General features: G+C 39.7%; 1 protein-coding gene and 1 long non-coding RNA gene across 2 annotated transcripts in view; one reads left to right on the top strand and one right to left on the bottom strand.

Moving 5' to 3' along the window:
* Positions 1 to 3,719, top strand: part of wif1 (wnt inhibitory factor 1) — a 41,753-nt gene extending 38,034 nt beyond the window's left edge. Inside the window, exons 9-10 of the mRNA XM_063059610.1 lie at positions 1,829 to 1,924; positions 2,644 to 3,719. Coding sequence (XP_062915680.1) covers positions 1,829 to 1,924; positions 2,644 to 2,765 — 218 coding nt within the window. The 3' untranslated portion in view covers positions 2,766 to 3,719. The remainder of the gene's footprint in view (positions 1 to 1,828; positions 1,925 to 2,643) is intronic.
* The window catches only part of LOC134352315 (uncharacterized), a 63,437-nt gene that overhangs the window by 26,439 nt on the left and 20,977 nt on the right, over positions 1 to 16,021 (bottom strand). Inside the window, exon 2 of the long non-coding RNA XR_010019370.1 lies at positions 678 to 715. This is a non-coding gene — a long non-coding RNA (uncharacterized LOC134352315). The remainder of the gene's footprint in view (positions 1 to 677; positions 716 to 16,021) is intronic.

Genomic DNA, 16,021 nt, shown 5'->3' with positions numbered 1-16,021 from the left:
CTGAAATTCTGAAACAATATCGCATGATGAGCAATTAAAGCAGAAAATGCTGGAAACACTCAGCAGACCTGTTATCAGATCTTAAATACAACAGATTCTGCAGAAACTGTGTGTTGCCCTTTATCAGATCTGAACTTTCAACTCTGTTTCTCTTTCTGCAGATGCTGCCTGACTTAAGACCATAAGACATAGAAGCAGAATTAGGCCATTCAGTCCATCGAGTCTGCTCCACCATTTCATCATGGCTGATCCTGGATCCCACTCAATCCCATACACCTATCAGGAAGTGATCAACTTCCACCTTAAATATATGCACAGACTTGGCCTCCACTGCAATCTGTGGCAGAGCATTCCACAGATTCACTGCTCACTGGCTCAAACAATTCTTCCTCACCTCTGTTCTAAAAGGTCGCCCCTCAATTTTGAGGCTGTGCCCTCTAGTTCTGGATACCCCCACCACAGGAAACATCCTCTCCACATCCACCCTGCCTAGTCCTTTCAACATTTGGTAGGTTTCAATGAGATCCCCCAGCATTCTTCTAAGTTCCAGTGAGTACAGGCCCAAAGCTGCCAAATGCGCCTCATATGTTAACCCCTTCATTCCCGGAATCATTGAGTCTTTTCCTGTTTTGCTGAGAATTCCTGGGATTGCTGAGTCTTTTCCTGTTTGTACTTACAATTTCCAACATCTGTTGTGCTTTTGATTTCTGTGACACTGGGGAAGAAGAGAAAATCTGGAGTTAGTTTTCTGAAAGATGAGAAGTTGATTTGATTCAACATTGTTATGGTACTGATGCAAATACTGTTTGAATTACTTCAGCAAAATTTCAGTATCATTAGCAAAGAAAAATTAAATGAAGGGGGTAAATAACGCACCTTACTGTTCAAACTCACACATGCACCATAACTACTTTGGTCTTGCAACATTTACTGGGCTTTGTGATGAACTGAAGCTCTGGCCTGCTCCAGCTGTAGTGATGCCTGACTTGACGTCTTTCATAAAGCTTCAGTTCTGAAGCTATTTGCTTACTTTTACTGTTTGCATGATTTGTTTTTTTTTTTGTCCCTCTCTGTGCATTGGGTGTTTGACGGTCTTTTTATTAATGGGTCCTTTTGAGGTTTCTTTGTTTTGTGTAAGGAGATGACTCTCAAGGTTGTATAATGTATTCCAAACACAAACAAGAGAAAACCTGCCGATGCCGGAAATCCAAGCAGCGCATGCAAAATGCTGGAGGAACTCAGCAGGCCAAGCAGCATCTAGGAAAAGAGTACAGTCAATATTTCAGCCCAAAACGTCATCTGTACTCTTTTCCTATATGCTGTCTGGTCTGCTGAGTTCCTCCAGCATTTTCTGTGTGTTGTATAATGTATACATACTTCAATAATAAATGTACTTTGAACTTTGAATTAATTTGGCTTTAGCAAAGGAGTCTTATCTGTCATGAACGGAGGTGGGGAGAGAAGGAAAAATGAATCTAATCTAATCTAACTAAATGGATAAGATATAATAATGATCTACATTAAGCACCCAAGTCCAAACGATCATTCAGAACAATTGTCACAGTTTACTTAAAAAAATTACCAGTTATAAAACACGTAAAATATTCCTATCTTAACATCAGCCTAAAGAGCAAATTTAACATTAACTGTCTGGGTGAAGATGAGAGGATTTTTAACAGTAAAAATAATTATTTGCCAGACGAAACTTTTATTGCCATATCAACTGCAATTTTAACAGGCTTTAATATACTTGGAGAAACTGAGTGTATCTTAAGTCGTGCAAGAAAAAAGGAGAGAAATTCTAATTTCATGCTTTGCTCCTTTGCAGCTGTTTGTGAACCTCACTGTGGACCACATGGATCCTGTATCGAGCCCAACAAGTGTGAATGCAGGGAAGGCTGGCACGGAAGACATTGTAACAAGAGTAAGTGGGAACAGAAGGGTATGCAGCACTTCTGATCTATTTCACAGCCCTTTTTGTGCCAAATAATCCAGCCAATGTATTTGATCTTAAGAGTGTATAAAATCCAAGGCAATTTGATACCTTTTAACTAATTTTAAGAAAAGGAATGGAAACAGGAGAACACAATACAGCCCTCTGTATTGGCTTTGCCATTCCATAAAATCTTGACTAATCATGCTCCTTGTTCATTTTCCCACCAGATTCCCATATCTTGTTAGCATCCTTAAAATTATCAGTCTCTGTCTTAAATGTACGCAATTCAGGGACATCCACAACTCTCTGAGGTGGAGAATTGCAGCGCACTGAGACATCTCTCTACACTACTACTGTAGTTTATTTGTCTGTGTTTTATAGAGATGCATCCAATCAATATATCTACACCAGAATAAAGTTAACGCTTTAATGCTGTATTTGATTTCCCTTGCAAACCAAATTTCAGTGCAACATCAATTATTCATTATATAGAGAGTGTAGCTAATTGCTGTAAATTGAATGCAGAACAGATCTTTTGAAATCCTGTCAGTTTAGCATAGCTTTGTTGACATAATCCTGCTGTTTACTGTAAGAAAATTCTTCCAGCAGGTCTGCTTTGCAACTGTTCCAAAATCGTACGAAGTGTACGGATGCTGGAGATATATCAATCCATTGTTTTCAGAATCTTTTTGTTGATCTTTTTTAAGGATATGGAGCCAGTCTAATGAACACCCTGAGGTCAGCAGGCTTCAAGCACAGACAGCGTACGCCTTTACCTAAAGAGAATGTTGAGAGTCACATACCACCCGAATCTAATTACATTTGGTAAAAGAAAAACATCTGAAACCTTTTACTGTATATACAGTTTACAACTCCACCAACCCAAATGAGTACTAAGTTCAAAAAAGCAAAGTCTGTAATGGAAAAACCACTCGTCTGTTTTGCCATGTTATCTTCAGAACGCTAATGTTGGAGTAGCTCTCTAATTACTTGAGAATATCTCTTTTATCTTCTGCATTTTAACAGAATTACTAAATAATTTTAGCCCAATTATTTTAATATGTAATGCATCATGAATTTAAATTAATAAACTTTTACTCAATAGTTATATTTCATGCAACAATAAATATCAAAGAAAAATTATTTATACATGTCATCTACCACTTGTTGGCATACCACCGAACAAGGGGTCAGTTTATATATTTAAGTATGTATATACTCATGTACACGAAATACATATTGAATGATTTAAATATTCAGAATATCTTTGATTTGCATCAGCATTAAAGTTGCCTAGAGATCAAGTAAGTGGTCACTTAACTCCAGCTGTAGGGCAATTTTAATCAGTTTGTTGCTGTAAATCTTCCAATAAATGGACCCATTTTATACTTCCTTCTGCAATTTAATAGGATTCAAAACAAATAAATTCTTCTGTCTATGCTTTTCACTTTCTGTTATAATTCATGCAAATATATTTCAGTGGAATTCTTTGTTGCAAATGTAGACAAAATGTGTAACTGAAGTCTCATAAATAAAGCCGTTACATGAAAGTATAATGCAAATTTTGGTTTGAATACCAACAGAATATAACCACAAAATATTCTTTATTGATGTTAGAATGTGTATATTGGTACACGTACAATTTTCACCAGAGCAATGTTGTTAACAGACCATATTTCTTCACCTTTTATTAAATGCTTAATGATTTTCAGTTGTAAAATGATCTTAGTTCAATTTTCAGGGCAATTTCAGAAAATGCTATCTGCAATTGCATAAAAATAAAGACTTCATAATTCATAGAGTTGTGTCTTTAAAATAGAGATTCAGCGTAAGTCTTAAATGACATATGAAATTATATTTTTCATATAAAATGTCTTTGCAACATGCAAGAACATTAGCCTACAATCTTGTGTCAGTGACAGTGAGTTACATTCAATCAGAGGTTCTTCAATGTTTGTATTTAGCAGTGAAATTGTAAGCGGACCCAGTTGCAGCATCTCGATTCCAAACATTGGCTTTCACCTTCTGCCTCTGCAGATGCTGCTTGGCTTGCTGAGTTCTTGTTTTTTTTGTTCCATTCCAGTGCTTCTTACCTTGTTTGTGAACCTTATGTTTGGAGTGCCTGTCAATTTGGAGAATGCGCAGGGATACATTGAAGAAAGCAATGATGAAGGTGCCTCACATCTCAGAAGCGTTCTAACATTGAGTCATATTAAAGGGATAATTGCAGTGATGCTTGCAAGTTAAGAGGTGTACATCTAAGGACCTAGGCAAAGAATACATTGCGATCGCTTCCACTGGAATGTGCTAAAAGTCCGGTGTTGCTGATACAGCCTCCTCTACACTGTTGAGACTCGTTGTAAATTAGGGGATCGCTTCGCTGAGCACTTCAACACCATCTGCCACAAGCAGGACTTCCCAGTGGTCGGACACTTTAATTCTGATCTTCATTTCCATTTCCATTCCAACAGGTCGGTCCATGTGCCATAATGAGGCCACCCTCAGGGTGATGGAGCAACACCTTATATCCTGTTTGGGTAACCTCCAACTTGATGGCCTGAATATCAATCCCTCCTTCTCGGTAACATATTTCTCTGCCACCCTTCCTCTATTCTCCACTCTGATCTTTTACTACTTCTCACCTGTCTGTCACACCTCCCTGTGTCCCCCTCCTCCTTCCCTTTCTCCTAAGGTCCACTATCCTACCTATCAGATTCTTTCTTCTCCAGCCCCTGACCTTTCCCAACCACCTGGCTTCACCTATCATCTATCAGCTATTCTCTTTCCCCTCCCCCCCCCCCCTTTTTTACTCTGGCATCTTCCCCCTTCCCTTTTCAGACCTGAAGAAGGATCTCAGCTCGAAACGTCAACTATTTCCTCTTTTCCACAGAAGCTGCCTGACCTGCGGAGTTCCTCCAGCGTTTTGTGTGTGTTGCTTTGGATTTCTAGCATCTGCAGACTTTCTCGTGCTTGTCCTTAAGTAAAGGCTTTCAAGTGTTTTGCTCAATAATTATGAAGCAAATCCTATTTAATTTCAAGCATTCTTCTTCAAAGCCATCTTTTATTGACATTGACAATTTCTAAGAGGAAAATAAAGGAATTATTTACAGAATACATAATGACTAGTGGAGGAAAGGGCTTACTTCTACCTAACAAGTCAATAATCATTATTTGATGTTGTAACTTACTGTCTGAATCTTCGTTACAGTGCCATCTAGTGCTTGGCACTGGAGATCAGTGAAGATATTTTAATACTGAAAATTCATGCTAAGGTTAGACATTTGATGATGGAAGATGGTTATCTACTAAACATAGGTATAATAAATGCGTTTTCACATTAATATCCATATGTAGTGATTGTCACATTTATCTTCTGAAACAATTTAGCTTCTCAAGATTTTGTAACTGAGTAATCTGAAGGGACTGTACTCAATATGCAAATTCAGTTTCCTTAGAAATACAGGCCTCCTGAGGTGTCATTCCTTATTTTTTCATAAGACTTCGACAGCACTGATAAAATTGGCACTTGTTGTTCAACACACCCAAAATACCAGAGGAACTCAGCAGGTCAGGCAACATCTATGGATGGAACAGAACAATTGATGTTTCAGGCTGAGACTCTTCATCAGGGCTGGAAAGAAAGAGGGCAGGAGTCAAACTGAATGGCTGTGGGTGAGGGAAGGGAGAGAAGCAAGAGCTGGTGGGTGATACGTAAATCCAGGTGAGGGGAGGAGGTAGTGGGGCAGAGCCGAGAGAAGTGAGAATGATGTGAAAAGCTGTGAGGTGATAGATAGAATAGGCAATGAGCTGAGCAAGATGTAAAGGACAGTAGTCCATGGATTAAAGAGGAAGAAGAGGAGAATAAGAGGGAGGAAGGTGTGAGTGATGAGCAGGTGATGAGATTGGGGGAGGGGAAGGTGAAAGAACAAGAGGAATAATGAATAACAAACAGGTGGTGGTGGGGAGAGGGAAACAGATGGGAATGTTTACTGGAAGTTAGATTGATATTGATGTCATCAGGTTGGAGATTATCAAGACGGAATATGAGGTGTTGCTCCTCTAATCAATTTGACAGTAGAGGAGACCATGGACAGACTTGTCAGTGTGGAAATGGGAAGTAGAATTAAAATAGCTCCTGAAGTGAGGAAGTAGTTATGAATCAACACAACGCCAGCGAAAGTGGCTCTGATGTCAGCCTCCAGTCGACACACTTTTCTCTGCACTGAATTAGCTTCCTTTTCTTTGATCGGCCCATTTGAAGTTCTACCTACTGAGGAAGCTGCCAATTTGTAAGTGTGCACCTTACCACCAAGACAAATGTTAAGTTGTCTTAAAGGAGAATTGACAAATGAGACACCAGAGAGGCACTGATGAATTGATGGTGATAACATGACACAGGATGAAGTAACCGGGGGAAGGGTGGAGCAATCTCACAGGAGGCATAGAATCAAGAAACAGTTAAAACAAGCAAACAGCTTGACAAAGGTCAATTTAAGGGTGAAATACAAATAGAACAGAAAGCTAGTGACCTGGATTAAGGCTACAGATCTTACCAGAGAAAAGTAAGTGATTAAAGGTAAGTAAAAAGGTCTTAACAAAAAAAGATGGATGAGATCAGGAAGAAGGTTAACCAAAGATCACTTGGAGGTATGTGCACCTGGAGAGAAAATAATGAAATAAAGGAAGAGAGAAAATGCATAGAAAGAATAAGAAAAGCTGACAAATAAGACAATCAGGAATAAGCAACAAGACTGGCCTTTTAGAAAAGTACCTTAATTTTGCATCTATATGCATCTACCATTATAATGATTGTACATTATTATCTGACCAGAATATGGAGTTCAAAGTTAAAATATGCCTGAAATAATGCTAATATTATTTATGCTTTGCAGACATGTTAATTGTCTCATTACCTTTCAATATCATTGAAATGCTAATATAACAGCTCATCACTATTGCTTCCTTGCAAGAAAATGGTCATTACTTGGTCCAGTATTCCTGTGTACCAAAAGGATTCAGAATTTCCTCAGTCTGCTCCCATTGCAATAAATCTGTGATTTTCTCCATACTCTTGGCACCTTTACAACAGCAGATAGATGCCACTATGATGAAATTTTTGGCTTGGTTTGATGTCTAAGACCATAACAAACAGAGTGGATTTGATAACTATTTTCAAAATACAGTAGATCTTACTAACAACCTTCTGTAGATAGGTCTTAATTTTATTGATTCCTATATAAAGTGAGGTTTTCATTTTTCCTAAATTGTTTTACTTCCTTATTACACCTCTGAGCAATGTTGAAAAGCTATGAATTTTTTCCACGTCTTGAATAGTAAGACTGACTATTTTGCAATGTATATATAACTTCCCAGAACTTTGCTGCCATCTATAAAAAGCAAGAGACCTTAGACATGAAAGAGTAGATTCGCCTGAATTATATGGAGTTGTATAAATCTGGCTTTCATTTGCTTGGGCATAGAAGATTGTGAAGTGATTGAACTGAGTTACGTAAGATGAGAAAGGAGCTCAAAAAAAAAAGTACAGGGAAGCTATTTGCTCTGTTTAGATCATCCAGAATATGGAGTTCAAAGTTAAGATTAAATCTTGGCCATTTGCAACTGAAGTCAGGAAGCAATTTTTCCATAAAGTGTTGGAAAAATGCATTTCAAATCCTCAAAGCTTTGGGATGCCTGCTTAATTGAAATCTGTAAGCATAAGATTGATAGATTAATGTTACTTAGGGATAAGGAGCAAAGTTAGGTAAATGGAATAGTGATACTGATCAACCATTATCTGATTGAAAGGCAGAATGGTTCCAGATGTCTATTCATTCCTATGTTCTTGCAGATGTAATTCTGAGTCAAGAATCTGAGGAAATATTCATTAGCACAAAGCAGCTGCAACAACATTTGAAAGTCCTGATCTAGGTAGGTCAAAGCTGTTTGATAATCTCTTCAGCCACCAGTTTAAAAACCTACCCTTTCCACTCCAGCTGTATAAGTAGGTCCAGTGTGTTCCAGCTGCAGGATGTACTACATTAACTCGTCAAAACTTCCCTGTCAGCATCTCCTAATCCTGCAAATTCGTCGCAGAGCAAAATCAGCAGGTGCAAGGAAACAACATGAAATAAGAGAGTTGGGAGAATGGGCAGGGACTCAGATTGGTAAGAGTTGACTAGTTATATTGTTGGTATTTATCAGTAACTTAGATGGCCAAGCAGAAAGCCATGTACTCAAGCTTACCGATAGTATAAGCTATATGGATGAAAGCAGTAGGTTACAAGTACAGTGAGTAGGGAGGCCACAGACTACTGAATACAAGAAAGTAGGAAGACATACATTTTGGGTTGGGAAAAAATGGAGCAGAGATCCCAAAGTTCAAAGTAAATTTATTATCAAAATACATATATGCTACCGTATATAGCCCTGAGATTTCTTGCCGGCAGTTGCAGAGATCTTTTTGTAAAGTGAAAAGCAAGACACAACAGATACTCAAAAAGACTGAAGTCATTAAATGCCGTGAACAGGTGCAAAATTAATCAAAATGTTAATGGAACGTTAATCTTTATAGGGATAATCGAATTCATGTTACCATTATGCAAAGTACAGAAAGATTTGTGTATTTGTTACTGGCCTCCATTGGTAAAATGTATTAAACTATGTTATTAAGGGAAACTGAAATAGAGTGGAATTAAAGAATAATTCAAAGATTCAAAGTACATTTATAATCAGCGTATGTATGCAGTATACAACCCTAAGATTTGTCTTCTCCACAGGCAGCCATGAAACAAAAAAAAGCGTGGAACCTGTTCAAAGAAAAACGTCAAACCCGTTCCCATGTGCAAAAAAACGTACAAATCATACAAATGACAACAAAAAAAGAGCATAAAACACATAATATAAAACACAAAATCAAAAGGGTCCAGACATATTCAGTTCCACTCAATTCGTTATCTGCAATCCACCCCGATCAAAATCACACAAAATACCAACAAAAAGAGAAGTGAAAAGAAACAAGAAACACATGAACTACAGAGTCCAGTCCACAAATGGCATGGGTTAAATCTTGCCCAAGACCAGGAAATCCGGCATCATCTCCGACCACATTGAGGGAGAGAGACCATTCAAATGCAGGGACCTTCCTTCAGGAGTGTTGGGCAAGAGGAAGAGGGAGAGAGATTGTCACACACAGACATTTTCCTCTGGCAACAGCTAGCCAGGGGCTGGTAGACGATGCTGAACGTCCCATGATTTCAATCTTCCTTGGCGAATCGGAGAGATCAGTGAGAAATGGAGACGATTATGGGGTCGCACCCCATCTCCAAGCTTCTTGGCCTTGAGTCTGCTCATTTCACTCAAAGCATCACAGAATTGTCTTGGAGACAGCAAAGCACCAGGTCGCTCAATTGGCCTGAAAATGCACCACCAAAATGAAGGTCACAGGCTCAAACAGGAGCAGAACTACATTTAAAAGAAAAAGAAAATGCTAAAGAAGTGAACCGTTTGGAAGATGTCGCTCTTGGTCGTGTTGTTCGCTGATGCCATATTAAGACCTTTACAGTAGCTTGTAGAAAATTGAAATAAAATCAGTGAATGCTATATTCAAAAACCAAAGGTAACTGCAGATGCTGGAAAATGGAATTAAAAACAGGAAATGCTGGAAACACTCAGTAGGTCAGGTAGTAACTTAGGAAAGAGAAACAGAGTTAATGTTTTAGACTGAAAACCTTTCATCAGATCTGGAAAAGAGCAAAGTAAATTAGTTGCAGCAAATGACAAGAGATGAATGGGTAGAACAAAGGGAATGTCTGATAAGGGGAGGCTGAGGTTGCTATGGATGTAAACTATAAATGAAGTCATCTGGTTGTTAGGTTAGTGTAGGGAGTTAGGGATGGAAGACATGAACGATAGTATGTAGAACCCATGAAACTAGGGCATTAAAGAGATAGACTGCAAACAAGTAAATGTAAAAGCATATATCATCAAGCAGGTTGAATCTTGCCAATGGAGAGAGGAAGCAGTGAGCTGATATAGCAGATGAAAAACTATCACAGAACTGGTTCATTCTGATGCAAGCAAAGGAAGTGAGTTATTTGAAATAAGACTATAAGATACAGGAGCAGAATTAGGCCATTTGGCCCATTGAGTCTGCTCTGCCATTTCATCATGGCTAATTCAGTTTTCCTCTCAGCCCCAATACCTGCCTACTCCCCGTATCCCTTCATGACCTGACCAATCAAGAATCTATCAAAATCTGCCTTAAGTATACATAAATACACAGCTGCCTGTGGCAAAGGATTCCACAGATTCACCACCCCCGACTAAAGAAATTCTTCCTCATATCTGTTCTAAAAGGAAGTCCCTCCATTCTGAGGCTATGTCCTCTGGTCTTAGAGCCTCCCACCAGATGGAACGTCCTCTCCACATCCACTCTTTCAAGGCCTTCCACCATTCAATAGGTTTCAATGAGGTCACCCCACATTCTTCTGAATTCTATTGAATACAGACCCAGAGCTGTCAAATGCTCTTCATATGACAAGTCATTCAATCCTGGAATCATTTTTGTCAACCTCCTTTGAATCCTCTCCAGTTTCAATACATCCTTTCTAAGAAATCATTGAATTTTTCAACTTATTATTGTTCCACTGAAATTATTTGTTTCTCTTTGATTCTGTACTTTCTCTCCTAGTCCAAAAGGCTGTAATATGGTCAGGTGGAAGATGAAGTTTCCATTGAGCTTCATTTTAACATCATTAGAACTGATATAATAAAACCAGAGAGAGTGGAGAATAGAATGGAGACTACACATGCAGGGAGAGAGGATCCATAGACATCGGAGTTGTGTGCTTATAATGGTTGAGAGTAGTACTTCGTAAAAGTTTGCTTCAATAACTCTGCACTTTGATGATTTCTGTTCTGTGCTTTTTGCTCGATTTTTGCCGTCTGCATGAATTGTTCTGCTTTTTTGCACGTTGGGTGTTTGATGTTTTCTTTGAATGGATCCCATGCTGTTTCTTTGTTTGTTGCTGTCTGTGGAAAGATGAATCCCAGGGTTGTATACTGCATACATACTTTGAAAATAAATGTACTTTGTACTTTACTCTTCCAGAAATGTAATCTTTACTTACAAAAAAAAGGCTTACCTTCACCATCCAGATAAATACCATGAAAGCAGAACAAAGGACGTATCCTTTATGAGTCACTCACTTCTACCACCCTAAAGACCTTCTACCACTGACAAAGGTCAAGTCAAGTGTAATAGAATACTCTCCCATTGACTGGATAGATGGAACTCTAATTCTCAATCTAAATGACACTATCCATGACAAAGAACCTCATGTGATTTGTCATGCATTCACTACCCTAAGCATTCATTCTCTCCACCTGAACACCATGACAGCAATGTTGGACCATTTACAAAATAAACTCCTTTTACTCACCAAGACAACTCAGACGACAACCTTTATAAACAGGTCAGCAAGTTGATGGAGATCACACCACCTGAAGGTTCCGTTCTATACCACTGGTTTAGAAATGTATGCTGTTCCTTCATAAACTCTGGGGCTTGTCCTTGAAATTCTCTCCTCAATAATACTAAAGGAGTATACACTACAGATCAGGGATTCCCACCCTGAAGTCCACAGTTGATGGCATAAAAATGTCGGGAACCCCTGCACTAGAAGGGAAGGGAATGGAAGTGACAGAGATATACCATGTGAAGTCAAGAGAGCGGGGTAGAAATTGGGAGCAAAGGAAATTTCTCCTCCCCTCCGTGGAGGGGAGGAGAAGATGGCAGCGTGATGCAGCGCGCACAGCCGCTCCGAAATGATATTGTATTTGTTAGTAGGATGCCGTGCACAATCCTGATTTGATGGACACAGATGTGAGAAGCACAGAGGAACATCTGGAGAAACTTCTGAAATGCCCGCTTCGCTCCTGCTGCTACTGTGCAATCGAGAATCTCCGGAGGGGAAAGTCCAAATCCTCGGCTTTGCCTATTGCCCATTGCTGGGGCCGGGGTCGAAGCGCTTGGCAGAGATGGTGCTCGGTGCTCGGTGTCGGAGGGGTGGTCGGACGCTCGAAGTTTTTGGACGGACTCAAGAGTCGGCTGCGGTCTGGTGCTTCCAGGGTGCTGCATCGGCAAGTTTGCGGCGCTGGAAGCTCATGGCAGGAAGAGAGTTTCTCTTCCTTCTACCATCTGCGTGAGATGATGGGACCTTCGAGAGACTTTGAGACTTTTTTTTACTGTGCCCATGGTCTGTTCTTTATCAAATTACGGTATTGCTTTGCACTGTTGTAACTATATGTTATAATTATGTAGTTTTTGTCAGTTTTTTTAGTCTTGGTTTGTCTTGTGTTTCTGTGGAACATTGTGGAGGAACATTGCATCATTTCTTAATGCATGCATTACTAAATGACAATAAAAGAGGACTGCGTGTACTCATAATCTAATCTAATTTAATAATCTAATTAAATATTTGAGTTCTGTATGAGTGCAGGAAGTAGCAGTTCCAATACAAGCAATAATATGTCAAGAACAGAGCCGAGGGAATCGACTAGATTTGAGCTGAAACAAAGGGAGCTTCCTGTATCCTACAAAGTGAAACTGTGCTTGGGTCCAACTGATACATGCAACTTTGGTTTGGAGGAAGTGAGTAGAAGTGAAGGAGCTTTTCAGTGTGAGGACAAGTTCATTCAGGTGAGTGAGTGGGTTAGTCGATGGGAATTGGATGGGCCTCTCTGTTCAGGGAAGAGATGGAGGTCTGTCAGACCAACCTGGCAGGAGGTGTAGAGGGATTGTGCATACATGGTGAAGAAGAGCTGGCTGAGGTTAGCGAAATGGAAACTATCCATCACAGATCTGAACGGAAAGAAAGGATGGAATCAAGATCATAAGAATTAATTTTAATGGGGCAAGAGACAACTGGCCCAAGTCAGTCTTAGGAAGGAGGTGGAAGTGGGTTTTGTGGATTTGAAGACTAAAAGACTGGAAGGTGTGGCAAGAAGAAATCCCAAAGAAATGAGGTCCACAACTGCATGGAAGACAGTAGTTTGATGTTCAATGTGGAAGTCATGATTTGGAGGGAGGAATGAGGAAGTGTTTGAGAGCTGATAAAGGTCAGTTTGCAAGATCATGTATGTCAGTTTGATAAGGAACCAGGTATGATTCTGAGTGAATGGAGTACAGTGCATTCAAAGAGGGGGTAGGCTGGGGAGAATCAGGGCAATGGAAAGATCACAATCTTGTGATGGCATGAGGGCTGAGGAGGGGTAATGATGGATCAGGAGAACGAGTTTGGAACAAGGAAGGCAGAGGCAGCAGAAGTAAAATCCAACAATAGATCAAGCTTGGAAATCATTAGAATCATAGAGATCACAGCACCAAAACAGGTTCTTCAATCCAACTCCTCCATGTCAACCAGAATGCCCACCTAGGATGGTCTCACGTGTCTGTATTTCCCACTAAAACATTCCTATCTGTTTACCTGTTCAAATGTCTTTGGATTAAGATGTAGATATGGGGAGATAAATCTGAGACCTCTGCTGGGGATTAATCATCTGGGATAAGAGCATGCTAGATGAGAAGAGACACTGAAAATAAAGCAGGGGTTGGAACTGGGATGGAAATCTAGAACACTATTGGAATTCCAAGTTTCTTGAAGTTTATAATCTTAGATATCTGAGAGGGCAGATGTAAATCATCTGCCACAGCACTAAATGCATCAAAGAAGAAAAATGAAATCTGGACCATGTAGTTTTGATACTAGAAATACTTAAGTGGCTGGATATCATCTGTAGAGAAATAAAGGTTCAAAGTTCTTTCATCATAACATGCTTTATGAGGGACAGAAACGGGGAAGGGGAGCAGTGAACAAGGCCTATAATAGGATGAAAGGATAGAAAGATTAAGTGGCAAAAAGAGATGAGAATGCAGAGCAAAAGAGAATGAAATAAATTGCCAGTCTAGGAGAAGGGCCGTTAATTGAACTTACTAAAGAAAATTTATTTCCCAATAATTTTTTATTTCTCGTTTCAATCGAGACCTTTCCTGATCTCTCTGGAGACAAATTCTCTACTGATGTCTTTGATAATATCGATTCCCACAGCTATCTTGACTGTACTTTTTCCCACCCTATCTCCTGTAAAACTGCTATTCCCAGTTCTCAGTTCTTTCATCTCCACAGCAACTGTTCCCAGGATGGGGTTTTCCTTTCCGGGACATCAGAGATGTATTCTTTCTTCAAAGAACAGGGTTTCCCTTCCTCCACCATTGGTGCTGCCCTCACTTCTACCTCTTCCATTCCCCAGACATCTGCGCTCTCCCCATCTTTCCACGCCCTTAACGCGTCCTAACCTACCCATGAGACTCTGCACCCAGCACACCATTCTCCACAACTTTCGCCATCTTCAGTGGGATCCTATCACCAAACATATCTTTACCTCTCCCTCCCCCACTCTCTCTCTTCTTTCTGCAGGGACTGTTCCCTCTGTGATTCCCTTGCCCATTTGTTCTCTCCCCATTAATCTTCCTCCTGCACATATTCCTGCAAGTTGCAGAGATGTTACACTTGTCAATTCAGGGCCCTAAACAGGTGAGGCAACACTTCACCTGTGAATATTTTGGGATTGTCTATTGCATCCAGTTCTCCCGATGCAGCCTTCTCTACATTGGTGAGGCCCGATATAAATTGGGGGACCACTTTGCTGAGCATCTCTGCTCCATCTGCAAAAAGTGGAATTTCACAGTGGTTAAACGTTTTAATTGCTATCCCCATTCCCATTCCGACATGACAGTCCTCTTCTGCCATGTTGAGACCATCCTCAGGGTGGAGGAACACTACCTAATATTTCACCTAGTTAGCCTCCAATGTGATGGTATAAACATCGATTTTTCCTTTCGGTAATTTTGTTCCCTTCTCCCTTCCTTCTTCTTCCATTTCCCACTATGGCCTCTTACCCCTTCTCCTCACCTGCCCAGCACTTCCCCCAGCTGCTCCTCATCCTTCCCTTTCTCCCATCTTCTTCTTCTCATAAGGTTTAATGGCGATGGGCAGACCAATTTTAAGGTGCATTACTGCCACCTACTGAGCATTATTCAAGCACACCAAATACTTCTCTTCCAGATAGTCTTCTGCCACCATCCCTTTCATATTTTTGCCACTACAACTCCACATAGTGCTATGAGCATCAGCTAACAGACTTCTAGCATTCCATTGTGAAGTGGGAAAAAGACACATTACAACCCTTGTCTGACAATTAGCTAACAAATGTCTGGCATCTCGTAAAAAAAAGAAAAAAAGGAAATAAAAAAGAAAAAGAAAAAAGAAAAAACTCTTTTTTCAAGTCTGAATATTATTTAGTCCCTCTTGTAAAGCACCATTAATAACTTCTGGAAATGTCTTTTATCAGTAGATGTTTTTCTGCAGCTTTTAATATAATTTTATTTTTTTAGTTTTTCCTATTTTTAGTTTGTGTTGCAAAATCGACTGCACCTGCCATGAAAGTAACAAATTTAGTTTTTTAACAATCAATGAATCTTTTGTTATGCAATCATGCACTTTACACACATACTTAAATCTATCTGTATTCTGATATTAATAGGTCCCAATGATACTGTCTTCTGTACTCTCTGAAGAGCTTCTGCATATGAAATGTTTATTTCAAATGTCCATGTGTTCTCCACAATTACCATGATCATGTTCTTCACCAAACCTACCACACCACTTTTTACCCCTGCACACATGACTAATCTCTGGCACTGTAAACATCTCAGAGGGGGTGACACGTATCACTCATATAGCCTAAATAATTTCTATCTGGCAACTTTTCCCCATCAAATTGAATCAACACTGATAAACTATCCATTCTTACTCCACCAGATAACGTTTTTAGATATTTAGCATCTTCAGCTTTTCACCTGACCAAGTTATTTTTAATTTGGCCTGTGGATACATCTACAGGTGCTCCTGTGATTATTCCCCAAAGTCACTGTCCTTCAATATAATTCCTTGGTGTTACTTTGCGTCCTCCCACAGCTTTAACCCTAAAGCTTTCTCATGTCGGTTACTATCCTGACAAAACACC

The sequence above is a fragment of the Mobula hypostoma genome, chromosome 9 (genome assembly GCF_963921235.1).
Source record: "Mobula hypostoma chromosome 9, sMobHyp1.1, whole genome shotgun sequence".
Taxonomy (NCBI): Eukaryota; Metazoa; Chordata; class Chondrichthyes; order Myliobatiformes; family Myliobatidae; genus Mobula; species Mobula hypostoma.
The sequence above is the reverse complement of the archived record's forward strand: the minus strand, read 5'-3'. Positions and strand labels throughout refer to the sequence as shown.